Raw genomic sequence first — 19820 nt, forward strand, 5'->3', positions numbered from 1 at the left:
AATCTGTGTTTTCAAACTTTTGTTTGGAGGATTTGTCATCTTAGGATCTGCTGTCCCCCAGCTGCAGGTTTTCAACAAGCGTGAACCTTTCCTGCCTAATAGCTGTTCTACTTTTTTTTTTTCTTTCTCCCATAGTTGCATCATTTCATTTTGTTGTTTTTTGAATGGGAAGCAAAAGGAAAGGGAAGAGCTACATTTCAGCCTGTTGTAACCAGAGTCTAATTATGTTGAGCTGCTCCCTAACTGTGTATGCTGTTTCTTAAACAAAACAAAACAAAACAAAAAAAAAGAAAAAAAAAAAAAGTCCTTCTGATGTATTAATTCCTGCATAACAGTAGGCTTGTTTTCCTTGAACTGCATACTATAGTACTTTGTCTTTGGTTCATACAAGGTCTTGTTCCTTCTCCCTGTGTTACTGCTGGATTCAGTTTTCTTTTCAAAGAATGAATGTATATGAGCATCAGCTTATAAATATATGTATTTGAACCTGTAACTGATTTGTGGCTGGATTGTTTTTGATTATTTTTATCTATCTGATTTGCATTTATTTGGCTCTGACTGGGTGGAGATAACACATAGAATTAATGAGTAAGTAAATAAAGGGAAAAGGTAGGGAGAGAGGATGTGTGAATGGACAACAGAGGGGGGGGAGAGAATAAGCAGGAAGAAATGGATAAATGGTGATTAAGAAGTATAGTAAGACAAGGAACAAGCAGTGATCAGAGTAGAAGAAGAGAAATTAAAAGGATTCAAAACTGAATAGAATTGAAAGTCTGAAAAGAATAAAAGGAGTGAAAAGAAATAAGTAAGAACTTGCTGCCTAATGGATTACACTTAGAGGAGCAGAAATGGGGTGCTTCTAATTATGCAAAAGAAGTAGAATTGTGTACCAGTGAAGGGAGGAGTTTGTCCAGGGAACCACTGGGCAATGTCCAGGGTTGGAATGATGTACACTCATTTTTTCATCTCTAATGAATAGTCCTGGACTCAGAGCTGTAAATGTAGAACATGTCGTGATGGTGAGTGTTTGTTACAGGGCTTCTGTACTCTGAACACACACTAGTGGTGTTTCTGTACCTTTCAAACAGCTGTGTGTGGCATATTCCCTGTATGTTGGATCAAGCTGAACCTTTGTCTTCCTCTTCCAGGCTTACTGGGGAGGGTTAGGATTCTATTGTGCTCTCCAGTCTGACCTTCATTCTTTTATCAGCATATGCAATTAATTAAAAAACAGCAGCAAAACAACTAAACAACATTAACAAGGCAGTCTTGGACTAGTCATATTGATGCTCCCTGTTTTTTCACATCCAAAATCATGTTCCTGCATGTTATCGCTTGTCATGTTGAATCTCAGAAGTTTTGCTAGCACCTGCAGGCAGAATGTACCATTGTTCAGTGTTACACATTACAAATGTACTGCACAGCACAAATAAAACACAGAATGAGGTTTTGAAACTAATACTGTGACCGAGGAGTGAAAGCCTTTGTTATCATATTACCTGCTCTCTCAGGCATCTGACTTCTATTTGACTTCACTTGAATTCCCCTCTATTCATAAAACACCAACAATTACTGCCTCTCCTGCCATCATGTTTATTTTCTCCACTTTTTTTTGTTTTTCTTTTTGTTTTTCTTTCTTTTTTTTTTTTTTTTTTGATGTCAGTGAAACTTTTAGGAACAGCCAGTTTGCCTGTTTTCTCTGGTTTTGACATGTGTCCATTTAACTCTTACTCTAGTGTTCAACTTTCAACAGATGACTGATTGCAAGTATTCAATGCTAATAATCAAATATGTGTTTAAAGTGGTTTGCTGGTGTATTTTTGAGAGGGAAACCCATTCCCACTTCTTTTAGATCTATCACAAAGAGATCTCAGCCTTTACTGGAGCTGCTGGTTGCTAATGAGCAGTACACTACTATTAATATTGATATACTTAAATTGGCTGTAGTGGTATCTCAGGACCCAGCTGAGAATGAATCCTCTTACAATAAGTGCTAAGGAAAAACAAAGCTTTGAATTTCCTACCTTAGACACCTTACAGCCTGTGCAGAGGAGACAAACACAGCAAGTAAGAAAAGAAATGTAAAAGAGACTATCAGACCAAACATAATGTGAATTTCAGAGTGGCTGATATATAATATTGTTGGGATGCTGTTATGGCTAAGGCCTCTCAGAAAATGAAGATTGCCCCATGGCTCAGGCAAACCATGAAGATTAGCTTTTGTTACTTGTTTTGAATCCCTGGACACACATGGAAGCTGGGACATTTCTCATGGTGACGTCTGTCATTTGTCCCCTGAGGAATGAATCACAAAAGTTGAGACGATAGTTCTTGACTTGAAATATGCCAGTGTGCTAAATAAAAAATACCCATCAGAAAGAAAATACAGGATCTGCAGTAGGAGAAGGTTTTGGAAGAATATTTATTTATTTATGATGTCTCATTCTCTCTCTCTTTCTCTCCTCTTTCTGTGGTTTTCCTTCTTTTTTCTTTTTCTTTTTCTTTCTTTACAGCAACTGTACGCTGCTCAACTTGCTGCAATGCAAGTGTCTCCGGGAGGCAAGATACCTGGTATACCCCAAGCTAACCTTGGTGCTGCTGTATCTCCTACCAGCATCCATACAGACAAGAGCACAAACAGCCCTCCACCCAAAAGCAAGGTACTGTACCAGGCTCTGAAGCACAATGTTTCTAATAGTGTTGGTATTTGCACAGCACAGTAGCAACGAAGTCAGTAACAGGTACCACCTCAACTAAGATCCCATGGGTTCCCTTGCAGTGTCCTAGCTATTGGACTGTTATTTCTTCCATCTTTGGTAATGTGTAGCTGGCTGAGGTCATAGGCCTCCGATACTAGCATGCAACTGTAATTTCTTTCCTCTAAGCTAGAGCTAGATTAGCAACACATCAGTGAAAGATGGGAAACGCTGGGGCATCTCGGTAGCAGCCAGATTTTGTCCTGTGGCTCAGTGGGAGTCTATGGAAGAACAAGTATCTAAATCAACGTGTACTGTGTCATAGAACAGGCTTGAACCTGTTTATAAAGTAATGAGCTCTGACTCTTGGCGGTAGCTAGGCAGTTAGATCTTTACTGATATAAGAGGTCAAGTTAGCAGCTTGTAGCCCCATTTGTAGAACACTATCAGTGCATGACAAGTTAGTTATAGCAAGAAGGAAGATACAAAATATGTCTAGCCTATCTTTGCTGGCCCAGAGGAGGTAAATTCAGGTTCTATGATTTCTCAGCAACTTGTTTAGATTTCAGTTTCTCTATCAAAGAGAGATATATAATTGTTTCTCTGCATGTTGAAGCTCCCATACAGCAATATTCTAGCACGTTGGTATCTGGACTGGGTAAACTGGTTGAAATCAATGTTCTAAGTTGAAGACAAACATTTTCTTCCCCTTCTGCTAAATCAACTTAATAAATGTATGCAGTATAATCTTGAGAATATTTTTTTTGTTTTCGTCTTTCACTATTGCTCATCCAAAAAGTAGTGTTACAGGTTTGTTTCAGCAATTTTTACCTTTTTTTTTTCTTTTGGTTGTTGTATTTGCCCATGAGTAGTGAAAAATCCGAACTAGCCATTAAAGGTCATTTACAAAAGGATCATGCTGAATTTACTTTCTAGGTTCAGTAGAACTCCTCCAGTAGCAACAAATGGGACTAACTGAATATGTAAATAGGCTTGAAGACTTGCAGAATCAGGACTATACAGATAATAAAAATTCTTTAAATAAGATTTTCAGAAGTCACTGAATTATTTTGAAGCACACTGCTTAATGGGTTGCATTTTTCTAAGTAAGTTATTTGCTTTTGAAAAGCAAATTACTGCTTTATTTGTTCCTCTGATAAATCTGATTTTTGAACTACTTCCATATTTTGCTAAAGACCATCCCATTAAATCAGTGGAATAAGAAGTGCTTAGTATATTCCGCAAGTGAGCTTAGGTAACCGGTCACAACTGAATGGCGTTTATTAGTTGTTGCAAAAACGGCTAGTAAGAATTTAGCTGAGGAATTCATGGAAAAAGCAGTCCTATTTAAGTGACAGCAAGAGCCTGGTAAAAGTGCGTCCTTTCTTTTTGTTGGTGTCCTCTAGCATGCTGTCCATGTCCTTTATCATGTCAGAAAGGATTCCTTGAATTGACAGTAGTGTCTTCATTTTTACCCTAACAGTAAAGTGGCAAAGATTAAAAATAACCAGACAAATAAATAATGCTATTGTCAGCTCAGTGAGATATATGTTCAAAGAATAAAAGAGATGGAACTAGTGGCTGTTGTGTTAACGTATCGAGCTTAAGGTCTACATTTTCTTTCTTCTCTCCTCAGTACAGATTTTCTGACTTCCCAAAGTTTGTCCTTGGCTTGGCCTCCTCTTTTATATACTGTAGAGCTAGGAATCACAAAGTCATGCAGTGCTTGATGATATGTTTTTTTTCCAAAATTTCATGTCTATGGTTAACAGGAGATTTTTGTGCGTTTTACAAGGGGTTTTTGTGTGTGGATAGCAGCTTGCTAGATCCACTACACTTAAAATCCCAGTGTTGTTTTTGGATCTCGCCAGCACAAACAGCCTGTCTGATGAAATCTAAGGGGACACAATATTTATTTTGTGGCAATTGTAGGCCTGCCATATCTACTGGTAACATCAAGCATAACCGTCCTACTGGCAGCTGTCAAAATCAGCTCTGTTCTCCCGTGTGTTTTGCTGTTTTTTCGTATTCATAGGTGTTCCAGTGCCTTTGGCTTGCAGCTCTGTAGAAGGACGCAAACAAAACTTGTTTGCAGATTGCAAAAAAAGAGTGGGCCACAAGGAAAGGAAGGGGGCTCCAAAAGGCTGTAAAATTGTGCAGCATGAGCCCTGTGATGCATGCTGTTTTCAATCTGCTGTGTGCCAGTTGGAGGCTCAGAGAGAGAGCGAGAGAGAGAGAAAGGATAATGCTGAGAAATGATAGAGTGGCTGTGACCTCCAAGCTCAGCCTGGAAATCCAAGACATTGATTTCACTTAGCATTCCTGCTGAGAAATCCGGCGGAGTTCAGTTGTAATAAAAGAACAAGATTCTGTTCTAATGGTAATGGCGTATGACAGACATATCACTTTGTCTATCCTCAGCACCAGAGAGAGGAGAATTGGAGAAAGGTCACCTGACCTGCCTGTGGTGTTGTGCGAATGCTATACTGAGCTTTGAACTCCAGCCTAGAAGCACAATTATTTATAATACTAAATGGTAAAGAAACCTTTATAGTGCCTACAGTAATTAGAATAAAGCTTACACAGTAATGAAATGGCCTGGCTTAGAAAACACACTGGTAAATCTCTGATAGTTGCAGAAACTGAAGCTTGTATGTTGAAACCGTGCACCTCAGTTTTTGTCGTCCTCTGCTTTTTTCAAAGCCTGTTTATGTTCAACATTTTCAAAAGTTTGTGTGTGTTTGCTGATTTTTTTTTCTTTCTTTTTTTTTTTAAAGCTGTCGCTAAGGAGTATCTGTCCTGAGTTTCACAGCTTCCTCCCCCCCCCCCCAGCAGCAGCTTGATTCACGAAGTAAATTCATGGTGGTCTTTCTCAGTGAGTCACCATACATCAAGCCTCCACAGATGAACAGTTAATGCCTTAGACAAGCTTTCAATAGATGCTGTTTGTTGAATCTCTATTTTCAGCCCACAGTTTACACTGGCGCAGCTTTGGAAATACACTCAAGTGTTTGGAGACAAGGAGACAGCCTTACCTGAGAGTGTGTCAGGCTACTGGCAAACATTTAGGTCACTTCTGAAAAGCTCTGTTTTTTTCCCCTCTTGTGGAACGTAAAGTTACTGTGCTGCTCTTTGCAAGGATTCTTCAAAGTCGGCCTCAGCAGCAGATGGAACAACTGCTGGCTCTAGAAGTGCTGAGAAGCATGAGGGAGAATTTGCCAAGGATCATCCTTTAAATCTAGTAAGACTTGAACATCCCTGAAACTCCTCTAAGACCTTGGCAACCCCCATGTTGGCAAACCTTTTATCAGTGGCCCTCACCAGTGTTTAAACATTGCATTGGGCAGACTAACCTGGCATTTTCTGTTGTCTCACTTGCCTTTCAACAGATGTGACCTGGAATAGAAAAACTCGCTTCCCAGGTTTCTGTGCTGTAACTTTTAGGAAACCATGAAGTAGAGATGCCATTATGCTGTGCTGCACATTCTGTCAAGTTTTGGTTAGGAAACTGAGCTGGTGCTGTACGTTCTTCCAAGAAGAAATCTCTGTGCCAGAAAAACTGATTTAAGAAACAGAGCTAGTGGAACCTGTCCAAAAGAAAATGCGTGTGTCTTGCGGAAATGGATTTTAACACAGCTTCTTCTTGAGCAGTTTTAAAAACAGCCGGTATGCTAATCATACCATTCAAATTTACCAAGGCCTCCTCCACAACCCATTTGAAAGGCAACTATCTTAAATTTGCCAAATTGTGCTGGATTTCCAAAGTCTGTCTTAAGCACATTTTGCCCTTGATGCTGTAAATACTGGCATGCTGCTCAACTGGGTGTTCAAGGTGGCTACGTGCTCCCAAATAAGTAGGGGAGGACTAGGCACAAATGAAGATAAGGAGTAGGCAGAATAACCCACCAGCCAGTCTCGTGATTAACTTCAAGCTTCTTGCTTGCACAGTGCCACGCAGCAGAAAATAGAAGTAACATGATAAAAGAATATTCGTGTCTGGACAGAAACCCATATCATGGTGCTAGGGTTCTTACTAATAGGTACAAACTTCATTGACTTCAGAGGAGGTACATCATACCGTTAAATGAGGACAGCAATATCACCCTCAGCAGTAAGCAGGCCCTGTTCATTCCTGTCCTTGTTGTTTGCTTTTTGATGTGTGTATAAATACAAGATCTCGAGGGTGTGTGTATGTGTGTGTGTGTGACAAGATCTTAGCCCTTTCTATGTAATCTTTCAAGTACAGTAATTCTGGAGTAAATTTTCAATGTAGCTTGTAAATGTAGCTAAATAATTCCCAGGATATGGTGAAGCGCAGTGCATTGTCTGTAGCATCTGCTGAAAAACATGAGCAATTCAGTGTGAAATGTTACAGGAGAGAATTCCTGGGCACTTTTCTTTTAACCTTGTTGTGCCCTCAGTCCTAACCCTACTCACAGTTGTGTCTCCATCAATGGCAACAGCACACAGATTGTCCAAATCATTTTTTTTGTTCTTTTCAAATACTTCTGGCAGTGATGTTACTATTTGCTCAGCAGTAGCACCTGGGAGTTGTGACAAGGAAAGGAAATGTGTTTCAGACAAGCCAGAAACAGCACTAAGCAGTTGGATATACACAATCAGATTCTCCTCAACTGCATTATCCAGACAAATATCAGTGTGAATCTTTAACTGAGGATGGTACTTTATTTTTGCATTATTTGATCCTGTGATCACCAGAGTAAACATTGGATTGAAAATCTTTCATGCTGCTTATAGTCAGCAACAGAATCTTCTTTTAAAGACTTAGAGCTTGCCCCTCTAATACAGCACAGATTGGCCTTAAAATGGCCAAAGATTATCCATGGGAGCTTCTTCTATATTTGAGGAGTATCTGCTGACAGTGCTACAGTTGCTGCCGTATGCAACAGCTTATGGTAGGGTAGAAAGGGACCAGCGGCGTACTTGCTCCCTTTTCTCCCAGGCAAGCAAGTCTGAATGGGAAACTACATCTGACTCGCTGTTGGCTTTGCTGTCAGTGATATCTAATCATGGGGATATAATAAAGAGAAGGAGACATTGGATATGGGAATTTCAATTTGGACACAACTGTAGACTTCCATATTAGGAAAAAAATGAAAACCATTTACTAATGGGGAGCTGGTTGGGAATTTGTTCTCCCAATCAAAACTGATAATAGGAATGTACTTACCAGTGTCAGCAGGAAAGTTTTCTTGACTCAGGTTAAAAATATGATTAAAAAATAATAATATAGAGGGAAGCAGTGAGAACAAGGCCCCAGGATGGCTTGGTAATAAGAATAGTCATTGAAATGGTATTTCTGGTTGTAATTCAGGCAAATTGTTGATCTGAGCTTCATTTTAGATAACTACTCTAAGCAGTCCAACTGTTTGGGGGTCTTTGTCTCCCTTTTTTTCTCTTCTCTCTTTTGTATGCTAGTAGAGTGTGAAAGTTTATACTGGGGGAGAAGTTAAGCTCCATTATGCACATGATTGTACCAGTTTGCTTGCTACATCAGGCTATGACTATTGCAGAGGCTTAGCTGATAAGTAGTAGCAGGACTATTGCAGAGGCCTAGTTGATAAATAGCCGTATAGATTGCTTTTACCCTCCAAATTTTCTTCTTTGATCACATTGGTTTTCATGTTAGAGGAAAGTAATTAATTTCAGCTCTCCAGATGATGGCTACGTTGCTATTCATGTGTAGAAGGATATTGGTATTTCCCCTTCGTAACACTTTTTATTATTGAATGCTATCAAATATTTTTGGAGAGGTGCGCTAACTGTTCTTCCCAGCACTGCAAAGTACTTTGGCTGTAAAGAGGACAGTTGTATGATAAAGAGGACTGGTCTTGGCTGTGTACAGCTGATTAAATGGTGCTGGATGGGGCCAAACTTTTTTTTTCCCCTCCTGCCTGCAAAGTGCTAGAGAAGAGAGAAAGGAACAATGTGAAATGAGCACGTTGCCTGTGTTAGACCTTGTATAATAATTATTGTCTTCTTTATTGACCAAAGAGCTCAGCAGCTGCTGAATGCATTTCCAGACAGCAAGGAATTAAGGTATCTCTTTACTTTCAGTAAAGAGAATAGTGAGGTATTTTAGAGTGAAGGGTTTCCCGAAAGTAATAGAAGACACACCATCCCTTCTAGAACATTGCTGTGTTTACAATAGGCTTATCTCTAAGATTTGCAAGGCTCTTTAGTTGTTGTGATTTTTTTGGGGCTGTACACAATTCTTTAATTACCATTAATTTAAAAATCCTTGTAAATGAATCCATTAAACTTTTCCACACCAGAGTAGCAGTTAGACCTAGAATATTATAAATCCATGTATTCAAAACTTTACTTAGTGCTTGCATTTCCCAAATCCCTTGTCAGTCTATTTAACAGGTTAGAAATAGTTGTAAAATAGTTGAGAAAAGAGTTGATAGTATGGACACAATGATGTATAGGGAGCTATAAACTGAGACCTTACCTGTGCTATAGTGCTTGGTGGTGCTTTAATATCTGTGTCCATCCTCTTATGGAGAGCTTGTAGCTAATTATCTTTTTACCTGGCAGCCTTTTTTGTTTGCTGCCTTATTTTTTTACTCCTAAATAGCAGAATGTAGAGTGGGTGACGGGATCTTAGAGACTTTTCTCTTCTTTGCTCTCCTCCCTGTACTTGACAGCCAGGCATATAAACAAATTTTAAACAGTTTGCCTGAGCACAGTGAAATGATGTGTGTTAATGGAACTTCCTAAGATACTTGTTTAAAATAGAGAGTGTGTTCTGAACAATAAAACAGTGTTAATAACAGTATCTAAAAAGCAGCAGCAACAGTAGGAACTAACACAGCCTTCTTGTTTTCCATACCTCTCTGTTTGCCAAAAAATAAACTAAATACTTGACAGGGCTGCCAGGATGCTCTTTTAGATCGACTCTCCACAGTTTCGTTTCTTGATGCCATGCCTCTGTGGCAGGAGCCTGTCTCTCAAGCACAGTTGCCAGCCAGTCAGCCCTTGCAAGACTCTCAGTCAGTGCTTTTAGTAACAAAAACTCGGAAGAAAACATAACAAAAGGAAATGGGGAACAAAAGCCCCCTGAAGTCTGTAGTTCACAAAACAAAAGTAAGTCACACAAATTAAGCAAGACCACTGCATTTCTGAAAAAGGGGTCTTCAGAAACCAGACTGGGAACAACAAGAGATGTAAAACAAAGTGGTAATGACTAACATGCAGTCTGTGCTCCTGACAAGTTCCTCACTGTTCCTTGCCAGGGCCATCCTTACCCTGCGTGAACCAATAAACGATCCATATTTTCCTAAGTGGGAAAAGTTTGGGTAGGAGAGGAGGAGCACGAGCAGACAGGGAGTAGTTTTTATCCTTGTTGGATAACTATTCCACAACACTGGCTTAGCAGTGACACTGCAGACTGAGACATTACACCATGCTCTATTATTTTCAGGAGGCAGCTACTAAAATCAGATCCAGTTTTAGGTTCCCTCAACATTCAGGAATGTTGGGACCTGACATTTTGTTTCAGTTTCATGTCTTATTCTGTTGCTTAGAAATATCTACGCACTTCTGGAGAGGCTGTATGACAGAACTACCCACCTAGCGTCACTTGGAAGAAGGAATTTCAATAAGAAAAAACCAGCATTTCAGAAGAGACTTGGGGAACCCCAAGCCAGAAAACACTCTCACAGGATTTATTATTATTATTATTATTATTTTAATATCCCTAAGATAGCTGTTGTGCTGATGTACTCCGTCCCAAGAGTAGCAGTGAAAGGGTTTAGGAGTGACAGTATGGAATCTGGAGCTGCATAAAGAAAAAGATTAGATTTTTCTGGTTACTGTTGGTTTTTGTCAGTCACCTTTCACATGGGCTTGTTCTGGGGGAATAGTTGGAAAGTACGTAGGAGAAATGGTTTCTGCTGTGTAAGAGAAACTAAGCATGAGAGGTTCATACATGAAGTTCAGCTTGAGGGGAAGTGTTCTTCATAGGGGGTTTCTAAGTATCAGAGTATCTTTCACAGCACTGAAAAGTTGAAGGACCGATACTAGCTACAAATTCAGATGTAGATAACAGAATTGTTATCACCAGTGTTGTGATAATTTCTGGTTACCTTCTTAATATGAAATTAAGTTCCTCTGTCTTTTTACTAGAGATTTATTTTCTAGACTCTGAGCTGTTAGACACTCTAAGTCAAGGAATGTGCTTATTCCAGGAGCACAGGTTTGTGCAAAATAGTGGCAGCATGTTGGTTTCAGAGAGTAGGAGACAGCCTGAAATGGAGCAAAAGATTGATTCTACAAGATTCTTCTACAAGGAAGCCAGATGCCTCAATTTAGGCACAAAATTTTCCCTTTCACATCAAGTCCACATTTAAGTGCTTAGGTATTTTTTAGCATGTGTTTATTAAGACAGATAAAGTCCACAGGCTGTCATGGCAGGGCTGTCCACTGGACAGCAGTGTACCCATCCTTTATAGGACACACTCTGTACACACACATAGCACTCTTCAACACAGAAAGTAAATTTCTGAGCTGCTTGTACCAAATTTTAATATGATCAGTCTGGTAGCTTCCAGAAGCTGCTTGCTTTATCTGCTGAGAGTGGTTTGCTTCCACATCTTACATGCTAGATTTGAAATTAGCTGTTCTTGACACATTCAGACAGAATGCAATTTAAACTAAGCATCAAAGAAATCTAGTTTGCAGTAGGTATTAATGTACCTATTGCTGCATGAGTAACATTTAACAAGGGAGCTCTGCACACTTTTTTTTTTTTTTTTTTTTTTTTTTAACCTGAAACGTTTTAATCTGTAATCCTTGGTAGCTGTGAATACTTGAAGAGAAGTGACATTAGCAGCAGAATGGAGAAGGAATCTATTTGATTTTCAAATTCAAAGAGACGGTTTCTCATAGGTTGGTATGGACTCTGGAGTTATATTAAGTGCTTAGCAAATATTTCACTGAAGTTTCTGAGACCTTTACATTTGTTGTGCTGCATATATTTTAAATTGCTTGCTGTAAAATGGAAAGGGTGTGAAAGAGGGTTTCAGAGAAATTATCTGTAAATCCTGTTACTTTAAAGTATACAGGTTTCTCAGTGTAGCCATATCTTGTAATATGGTAATGGATAGTTCATTTAAAGACCCAGCCACCAGAGTCATGTGAATCTCATTTTAACAAAAAGCTTCTGGCCATCATGGCTGAAACTTACAGACAGGTATAAATATATTCCAAAGGCTTGGAGGGCAGCTACAAATAAAATGAATCTAAGAATTACTATTTTAATCAAGTAGTCTTAATTTTCAGTGACAAATCATAGATGACTCCATGTTTGCAGTTCTGCAAAGGCATAAGCATTATTCAACAAAATTACATTTTTTAACTGTGGTAAACCAGGTAAAAAATATCCAAAGAGGGTAGAAATTAGCAGCAGACAAACTGAGGCAGCAAATCATTTTGTTTTCTGACATTATTAAACAAGGACTCATATATGTAACCAGTTAAGACAATTTTGATTCTGATCACATACCTTTGTCCACTGATGGTACCAAACTATGATTTCAAATGTAACTTTTTTTTTTTTTTTTTTTTTTTTTTTTACTAATGAGTCGGTGTAGTTTGTTTTGTTTCATTTCAGTTGCTACTTTTTTTCCTATTCTTCTGGGGGAAAGATAAGTTGATATCATGACTGATGTCTCTGAAAAAGAATTCTGGTTGAGGAAAATATATCCTTGATAAAAGATTGCTCGGTGTCTTGACCAGCTGCGTGCATGGAGGAGGAGACCTTGTCTGCTATAAGATTGCTGGAGAGAAGGCTCTTCAACTTCCAGTCATGATATAACTGAAAGAACATAAGTTAGAGCATTTCATAAGTTGTTAGTGTTTCTTAAACTTTTTTGAGTGTATGTGCCAGCACTTGCTAGTAAATTTAAAACAAATGGGGAATGTTTTTAATAGCTGCGTGTGTACGGAAGTGTAGCGCACGGGTTTGTATGGGCTTTCGGCTGACATGCCATGCAGTGACATGTCACGTCATGAATCAGCCACATCGCGTTACATGATTTCAAGCTAACAGAATGCAACAGGAGTTACATAGTGACAAACACAACCCAACATGACATATCCATGGGAAAATTGGCACAAAAAGCTTCTTAAAGTTGAGTTTCAGGGATACATTTATTCCTCTCTAGAGTGCTCCAGAGAAGACTCTGAAGCAGTGTACCAGGAAAAGGAGAAATGTAGTGACAGAATACTAAAGCACTTTTAATTCAGTGGACCATTAGGAAGACAATATGATTATCACAGTTCTGAAGAATATTTTTATTATGTCAGGTCCTTATGAATTGCACTCTCCAAAAGTAGCTCTCTTAGGGCTGTAGTCATTCCAGGTCAGTGATTATTTTTATCTTTAGCCATGCTAAGAGCTGTATAGACTTCAGTTTACAGCTGTAAGTTAATATATTTTGAATTTTGCTGTTGGTTGTCTCAGTAAAATCTTGAATATTTCTAGTCTAAATTATTGTTTCTTCTGCTGTGCTTGCAGATCAGAATGACTCCCCTTTTTGCCTGTTTCCAATATTCTTAGTCTTCCCTAAAACTGTCTTGTTGCCTTTTTGGATACTCTTATGCTAGCCTCTGATGGCATCTGAAAATAATGATTCAGCAATTAAAACCCTGGGATGAATTAATTCATTGTTGTTTGCTTAAATGTGCACATAAATGTGCACGTATGTGTGCAGAAGAGCTGAGCTTTCAATGTGCTCTATAAAAGGCCCAAACCTAATCTGGGGTCAGGGATGTTTGACACATGCATTTGGTTGAGAAATGAAAGTCACATTGGCATTTCATTGGCGATATCAGAAGTTAAAGGGGTGCCACATGACCGTTTGCCCCCTACATTTCATTTCTGGATTTACACTTCCTAATTTCACAGCCTTAGGAATGCAGATTTCTCTACACAGAATGGGTCCTGCCAATGAACTGCAGCTCCTAAGCTGAATAATGCGATTTTGTGAGATCTGGGCAGTTCACTGGTATACCAAACAATTAGAGTTTATTGGGGCTAGCCTGTGAGGAAGATCATAGCCGCATCATTTTCACTAGCCAAAGGGAGAAGGTAGCGTAGATATTCAGCAGCCTGTAGAGCTGAAAAAAAGAAACTGAATAGGTACTTTCTCTTCTGCCTTCATTTTGAAAGGAGCAAGTTGTTCCAAGAGTACCAGTTTCTTGAGTGTTTGTGAAGTCTCACAATATTTAGACTCTGACTGGAGATGTAGACTTCTCATAGGGGGATCCCTTAGTGTCTGTTAAAATGTCGGAGTCTTTTCCTAAGCGGAGATGCTTACGGTGCCCCACTCCTCTGCCCTGTTTCCTCTTTACGCAAATCACATGGTTCTTTGAGGACTTTCTTCCATCATCAAACCTGACAGAAATAGCCCTGGTGAGCTCCAAAATTATTTAGAGATGAAGATTGACAACATGTGCATGCATGCACACTGATCTCATGTGCATGCTCACACTCATGCACACACACCCTAATTTCCATGCTAGAAATAATCTCAGATTTGGACAGCTATTCAGGGTTTTACAGGCGTGACATCTTAAATTTCAAATAGATTCAGTATGTCTTGCTACTGCTTTTTCTGCACTGTTGCAAAGTGTTGTGTGGGGTGAAAGGATTTCTGTGATATTTGGTATCGTTTGGGACTCACTCTGTAAATTGCTCTGGGCTCAAACAGAAGAATATGCTATATAAATATATATGTTAAGTAGTATGTATAACCAGTATGCTGTTACTGGTGAGGCGATGAAATTACCTTATGCTTACCAAGTATCCTAGTGTCTTGTCTTGATCCTAATTAACTGGTGACATATACATTGAGTCAGTGCTGTAGGATTTGTGCCCAGAATAAGTCACAAAGCATAGCAGCTTTAATATGGAAGAAATGGAGAAATGGGGGAGGGAGGGAGGTCTTCCTTCTTCTGGATAAGATTAAAAAAAAGAAAAAAAAAATTGCCCAGAGCTGGCGCTGTTCAGAAATAGTGAATTGGCCCCTTGGATTTTTTTTTTAAGATGTCAGCTTCCCTCTTATGTACTTCTGTGAAGACAAAGAGTGTCTTAACGTCTCCTTTGAAGTTATCATTAAAATAAAAGGAGATCTGTAGACATCAGCTATAAATCATCAAAAAATAGCTTGTGGGTAACCTTTGACACAACTGAACCTACTTGAAATGAGCTAGGGCTGGATTCATTGCCTTTAGTGAAGCCAGTAGGTGGACTAAAGGTCTCCTCTCTGTGTCTCCCTCTCTCCCTCTCTCCTTCTCTCTCCTTCCATATCATACAGTGTTAGCTTCTGGGAGGTGAATGTGTTCTGGCTGAGTGATGGAAATGCATTTGGATGTGTTCTTAAATAGACATTTGTTTTACGTCTGAAAAGAATAGGCCAATCATAACAGTGTGATGCTGGGGCTATTTGAAAGGTATTTTTGAAGGCAGTTGTCTTCTTTCAGCTTTACAAAACCTATTTTAACTGATTGTTTAGGCTTGAGAAACAGCATGGAATATCTATTGTGTATGCATGTATGTATGGAATAACAGGAAATCATAGATAAAAATCTGCCTAATTTTCCACAATAGATTTTTGGCATTCTTGTGATCTGACTTCAAATTCATGCTGAGTTTCTACAGTGTAACAGAAATACTAGTTTGTAGTTGTTAATTTTAATTTCTAAGACATGAGGTTTTAAAAGGAGCTGAAAGTGTTCAGCATCTCATGGGGACAAACTATGAGTCTAACTAATGAGTCCCGCAATTAGTGGTTCATTGTGCCTGCCAGCAATTTGGCCCTGATATTGGTCCTGATGGTGATTTCATTTTTGCTGGTGTGGATCAGGAATAAGATCTGAACAGTGTATTCACCAAGGGGGGCTGAATACTTTTTCAGTGCTATTCTGCTTGTAACCTGTATTCAGTAGTGACAGTAGTATTTCAGTTTTAATTATGATTGTTATGATTGTTTAATATGTTCTTTAGGATAATTATGTAGGTATAATATCAATAAAACTTACTAAAGAGCTTTAAAGGGTGGGGTCCTCATGCAGTTAAATGAACATATATGTGATGTATGCTCACTTTGCATGGAAGAAACCCTTTCATCAGAGATGAAAGGGTGTGTTTTCTCCATTTTATAAGTAGAGAATTAAGGCAAAAGAGGTGGCTTTTTGCCTTCTTTAGCCATTTGCACTAGTGCAAAACACTAACACTTTGTTTTGGTAATATTTTATAACCTCTGCAAAGATGTCAGTGACCATGGTGAAGAAGAAAATTAGCTGAGGAGTGACTCATCTGAGTTCCCAGAGGATGCTTGTTGCAAAATCAGGAAAGGAACCTGAGTCTCTTTGGGTGCCCATGCATGACCCAAGGACTCAGCAATAAATAAGGCATGACTGTGGCACAGAGAAGGCGAGAGCCCTTCGCAGCAGGTATACTCTCGAGTAGCTAAGGCTCAGATATCTAACTAGGGGTGGGGTATAAATATCAACCAAGTCTTTATTTCTTTTTGTGTGTGCACAGTTTTCAAAGATGGAGTATGTGTTTATGCACAGTTTTCAAGGATGGAGTATGTGTTTGCTTTAAACATTCCTGATGGTACCTCAGACACCTCCTCTGTTGCCCCCAGTTTCTGGAACTGCTGATTAGATTTGGTCTTACTGCTAAAATGAGGTGAAATGAAAAAAAAAAAAAAAAAGCATACAGCAAGATAGAGTGAAAAATCATTTTGATTTTAGTGATCTGGGATATTGTTAATAGCATGCAAGCATTAAAGAACAATGAGTTTTGTGTTGATAGTTTCCCTTTGAAAAGCTATTAGTTTGAAAAAGAAAATTGTCAGGCAGGTCATATCTACAGTTACAAAACATATTTTGACACTTTTCATACAGCTTGTATATATCTATAAATAAAACCAGTGCATTTTATCTTTGCACTGCCTACTCGTTGTATTGCATATGTAGCTGCCTGTCTCAGTGAAAAATATACCTAGACTGTATAGAGATACCCAAAGTCAGAGGAAATACAGGTGGTTTTGAAAAGGAATTTCTTAGGCCTACATTGGTTGTCCAAACTGTTTGAAATCTCTTTTTTTCCAAGCTCTTTTGACTTGTTTCTTCTAAAGTTTTCAACAGCTGTTTTTTGGTTTTGTTTTGTCTTTTTTTTTCCCCCCCCTTGAATCTAACAAACCATGCATCATTTCTGCTTCCCCTGCCTGACCGCAGCAGGAGGAGGGGTTTGCTGCTAATTTGTTTTGATATGGTGTGCTTTGGTCTGTATTCTTTTTGAAATTAATTCCTTTTGCAGGTGTGGGGTTAGAGGTGGTGGTGTGCTCCCAGCGAAGGTGTCATCCACCACAGAGAGGAGGTGGGAGGCTTTGATCATTGTGGCTTCTGTTTTCTTGTTTTTCATTTAAAATGTACTAATTTAACGCTGTTTGGCTTTGCAGGTCCTTGCTTTATTTCCTTCCAAGTCCTTCCCCATCCTTTCGGGTTTTGCTGTTTTCATTGCTGTTCATTATGCTTAACGTTTCCTAGGGGTTATTTGTTGGAGGGTGGTAACTCCAAGTTCAGTTCAGACAGCAACCCAAATCCAGCCTAAAATCTGGATCCGCTTTTCAAACAGGCTATGAGGAAGCATGTACCCTGTAGTTTCTACCCAATAGAAGTTCAAGAATGCATGTCACAGATCAGATTATCTGACAGCCACCTACTTTGTCCTGCAGCTTCTTCTGAAGCAGCTGGACATTTGGGGAGATTCAGTCAAGTACCAAAAAAAAAAAAAAAAAAAAGGGAGGGGGTGGGAAGAAAAGAAATCATAGATCTGAATAAGAGTGGCACTGTTTCTTCTTCTTTCTGATTCAGTTATTTACTCACTGTGTGAGACTAGGCAAATCATTTAGCCACTTTGTGCCTCATTCTTCCTGTTTACAAAAAAAAGGCAAAAGCTGTAGAGGTAATTATGAGCTTTAATTAATTAATATTCCTTTGAAGAACTGGAGAAGTGACTTTTTTCCCCTCTCGCACTTTATTGTTTGCCGTGTGTTTCAGTGGGGGCTGTTTGGAAGAAACATTCTTTCTAGAAAGATGCCTTTTCCCTCCTGTCCTCTACAATTTTGTGATCCTCTCTAATGTTTTTTTACTTGTTGTGTAGTGATTTGCATGGTTAAAAGCATGAAAAATTGGTTGTTGGCATCTGCTGAAGATTTGTAGTCTCTCCATCAATCCCTGCTGACCTGTGCCTAAGTCACCCTTCGTGCTTAGCAGCTGACTTGAGCCTTCTTGGAGAAGTGCTTAATTAATAGTATTACACCGGATAAATAGGTAGAGCAGTGATGTGGAATATAGAGTTGAACAATAATTATTAGAAGTGAAAAGCTAACAAAAGGACTCAAGTTTGGCACAAAGTGTGCACTAGCACAGTCTCAAGCGACCAGTCTTTCAGCACTGGCTAATGTGTCTTTACTTCATATGAATTCTTCTCAGTTCATGCAAAACCTGGCAAGATTTACTCAAAAAAGCTTCACTGAAGTTTTTTTTTTGTAAATGAGGCTACTGAGTTTAATTTTTTGCTCACTCAGAGATGCAGCATGAGAAATAGCTTTTTCATTATGAGGTGCGAGCAAATGCCAAAAGGACTTTATTCTTTCAGTTTTGCCTCATGTTGTACTGCATATTCATGCATGCGATCCTAAGCAACATAGCAAGCAACAATCAGTTCTGCTTGTTTCAGTCTAGCAGAAGAGCAAGTGCCCAAACAGCAGAATAATGGCAATAGGAAAAAGTCAGTTATATTTTGTATGGATGAAAATTTATGTTTGAAGTTTGGATCTGATTTGGGAAAAACATCTACAAGTCATCAGGTTTTCCTAAAAGTTGGTGCGACTGGAAACTCACGATCAAGCAAAAATAGCATAAAAATATCATACCAGCAGCTTTCCTCAAACACATTGTACTGTTTGTCTGTGGAGATTACCAGGAGATTTTACAAGGATGGTGGGCGTTCTGGCAGTCCAAAGCCAGGCAGAAGCTGGAAGTATGGTTTGGAGGATGCTTCTCTGAGGAATTTCAGAATCTAAATGAATGATTTTTGAGTAAACACAAACCAGTTTGCTCATTTTGCTAAGTTGTATGCCGTGATGTGTTCTGTTTGCCAAACACAAGGCTGGCTTCAGCTCCCTGAGACCCGAAAGGGCTAGGTCCCAGTACAGTACTTGTATTTCCTAAAGACATTTGAGAGTTGCTTTTACACTTCTGCATGCAGAATTCAGGAGTGCTTGGTCCTCTGTTATTTCTGCAGCTGTATTCTATGGCTCTAAGCATAGAGTGATACTCATAAAGTAAGCACTGCACAGCCAGAAAAAGGTTGCTGGGGGCAAGGCATACAGCTCCTAGGGCCTTCTGTGTTCACAAACAGGTGATTTTGCATCTCTTTTGCATCATTCCTCTTTTATTCTTCCTACATCTTTTTGTGAATCCTATGTAAAACTTTTGGAAACAACAATTCCAGATACAGGCAGAAAACAACCCAGCAAATCTCTGATTTTACTGTGACAACATGTGGACTAGACAAAATCAAAGCTTGGAGTTTCCAGGCAGCAAATCAGTCTCTGTAGCTAAAGACCTCTTCTCTGGCAGCAAGACTTCCAGTAAAGAAAAATGAAAGAGGAAGAAATTAGGGATTTTTCTGAGAGGACAAAGTCCCTAGAGTATATCCTCACTGAGAACCCCCAGTCTTGTAAAACAGGACTGGAAAAAGACTCTCTGTCTCTCATACTAAAAAGCAGAATGAATTAAGATTGTGTATTCCTGCATCACTTTTGCCTGTGAACAGGAAAGGAGACTGTGCAAGAAAAGAAAGTGTACCACTAGTGTATTAATGACTATTTGGGAGTAATTTATTCCTTGAATAGTCCCCTAAAAGAAGCTAACAGGAGGAAAAAACGTAGTATTTGCTGCAAATATAAGGCAGCTCAGCTTGTCCCTCTCTTTTGAGTCCCACAAGTAGGAGTATTTGGGGAATATCGGTACAGCCATAGAAGTACTAGCTTTGGCTGGGTAACATGCACTAAGTTG

At 39.1% G+C, this 19820-nt stretch overlaps 1 protein-coding gene across 19 annotated transcripts in view; it reads left to right on the plus strand.

The window, feature by feature from the left end:
* The window catches only part of SOX5 (SRY-box transcription factor 5), a 650623-nt gene that overhangs the window by 588803 nt on the left and 42000 nt on the right, over positions 1 to 19820 (plus strand). For 17 of the 19 annotated variants that reach the window (XM_062591596.1, XM_062591577.1, XM_062591562.1 and 14 more), the window contains one exon: positions 2514 to 2660. The exons of the other annotated variants lie outside the window; for them this stretch is intronic. In XM_062591596.1, the coding sequence (XP_062447580.1) occupies positions 2514 to 2660 (147 nt within the window). The remainder of the gene's footprint in view (positions 1 to 2513; positions 2661 to 19820) is intronic. 19 annotated transcript variants of the gene reach the window in all.

This window comes from Rhea pennata, chromosome 1 (assembly GCF_028389875.1).
Source record: "Rhea pennata isolate bPtePen1 chromosome 1, bPtePen1.pri, whole genome shotgun sequence".
NCBI lineage: Eukaryota > Metazoa > Chordata > Aves > Rheiformes > Rheidae > Rhea > Rhea pennata.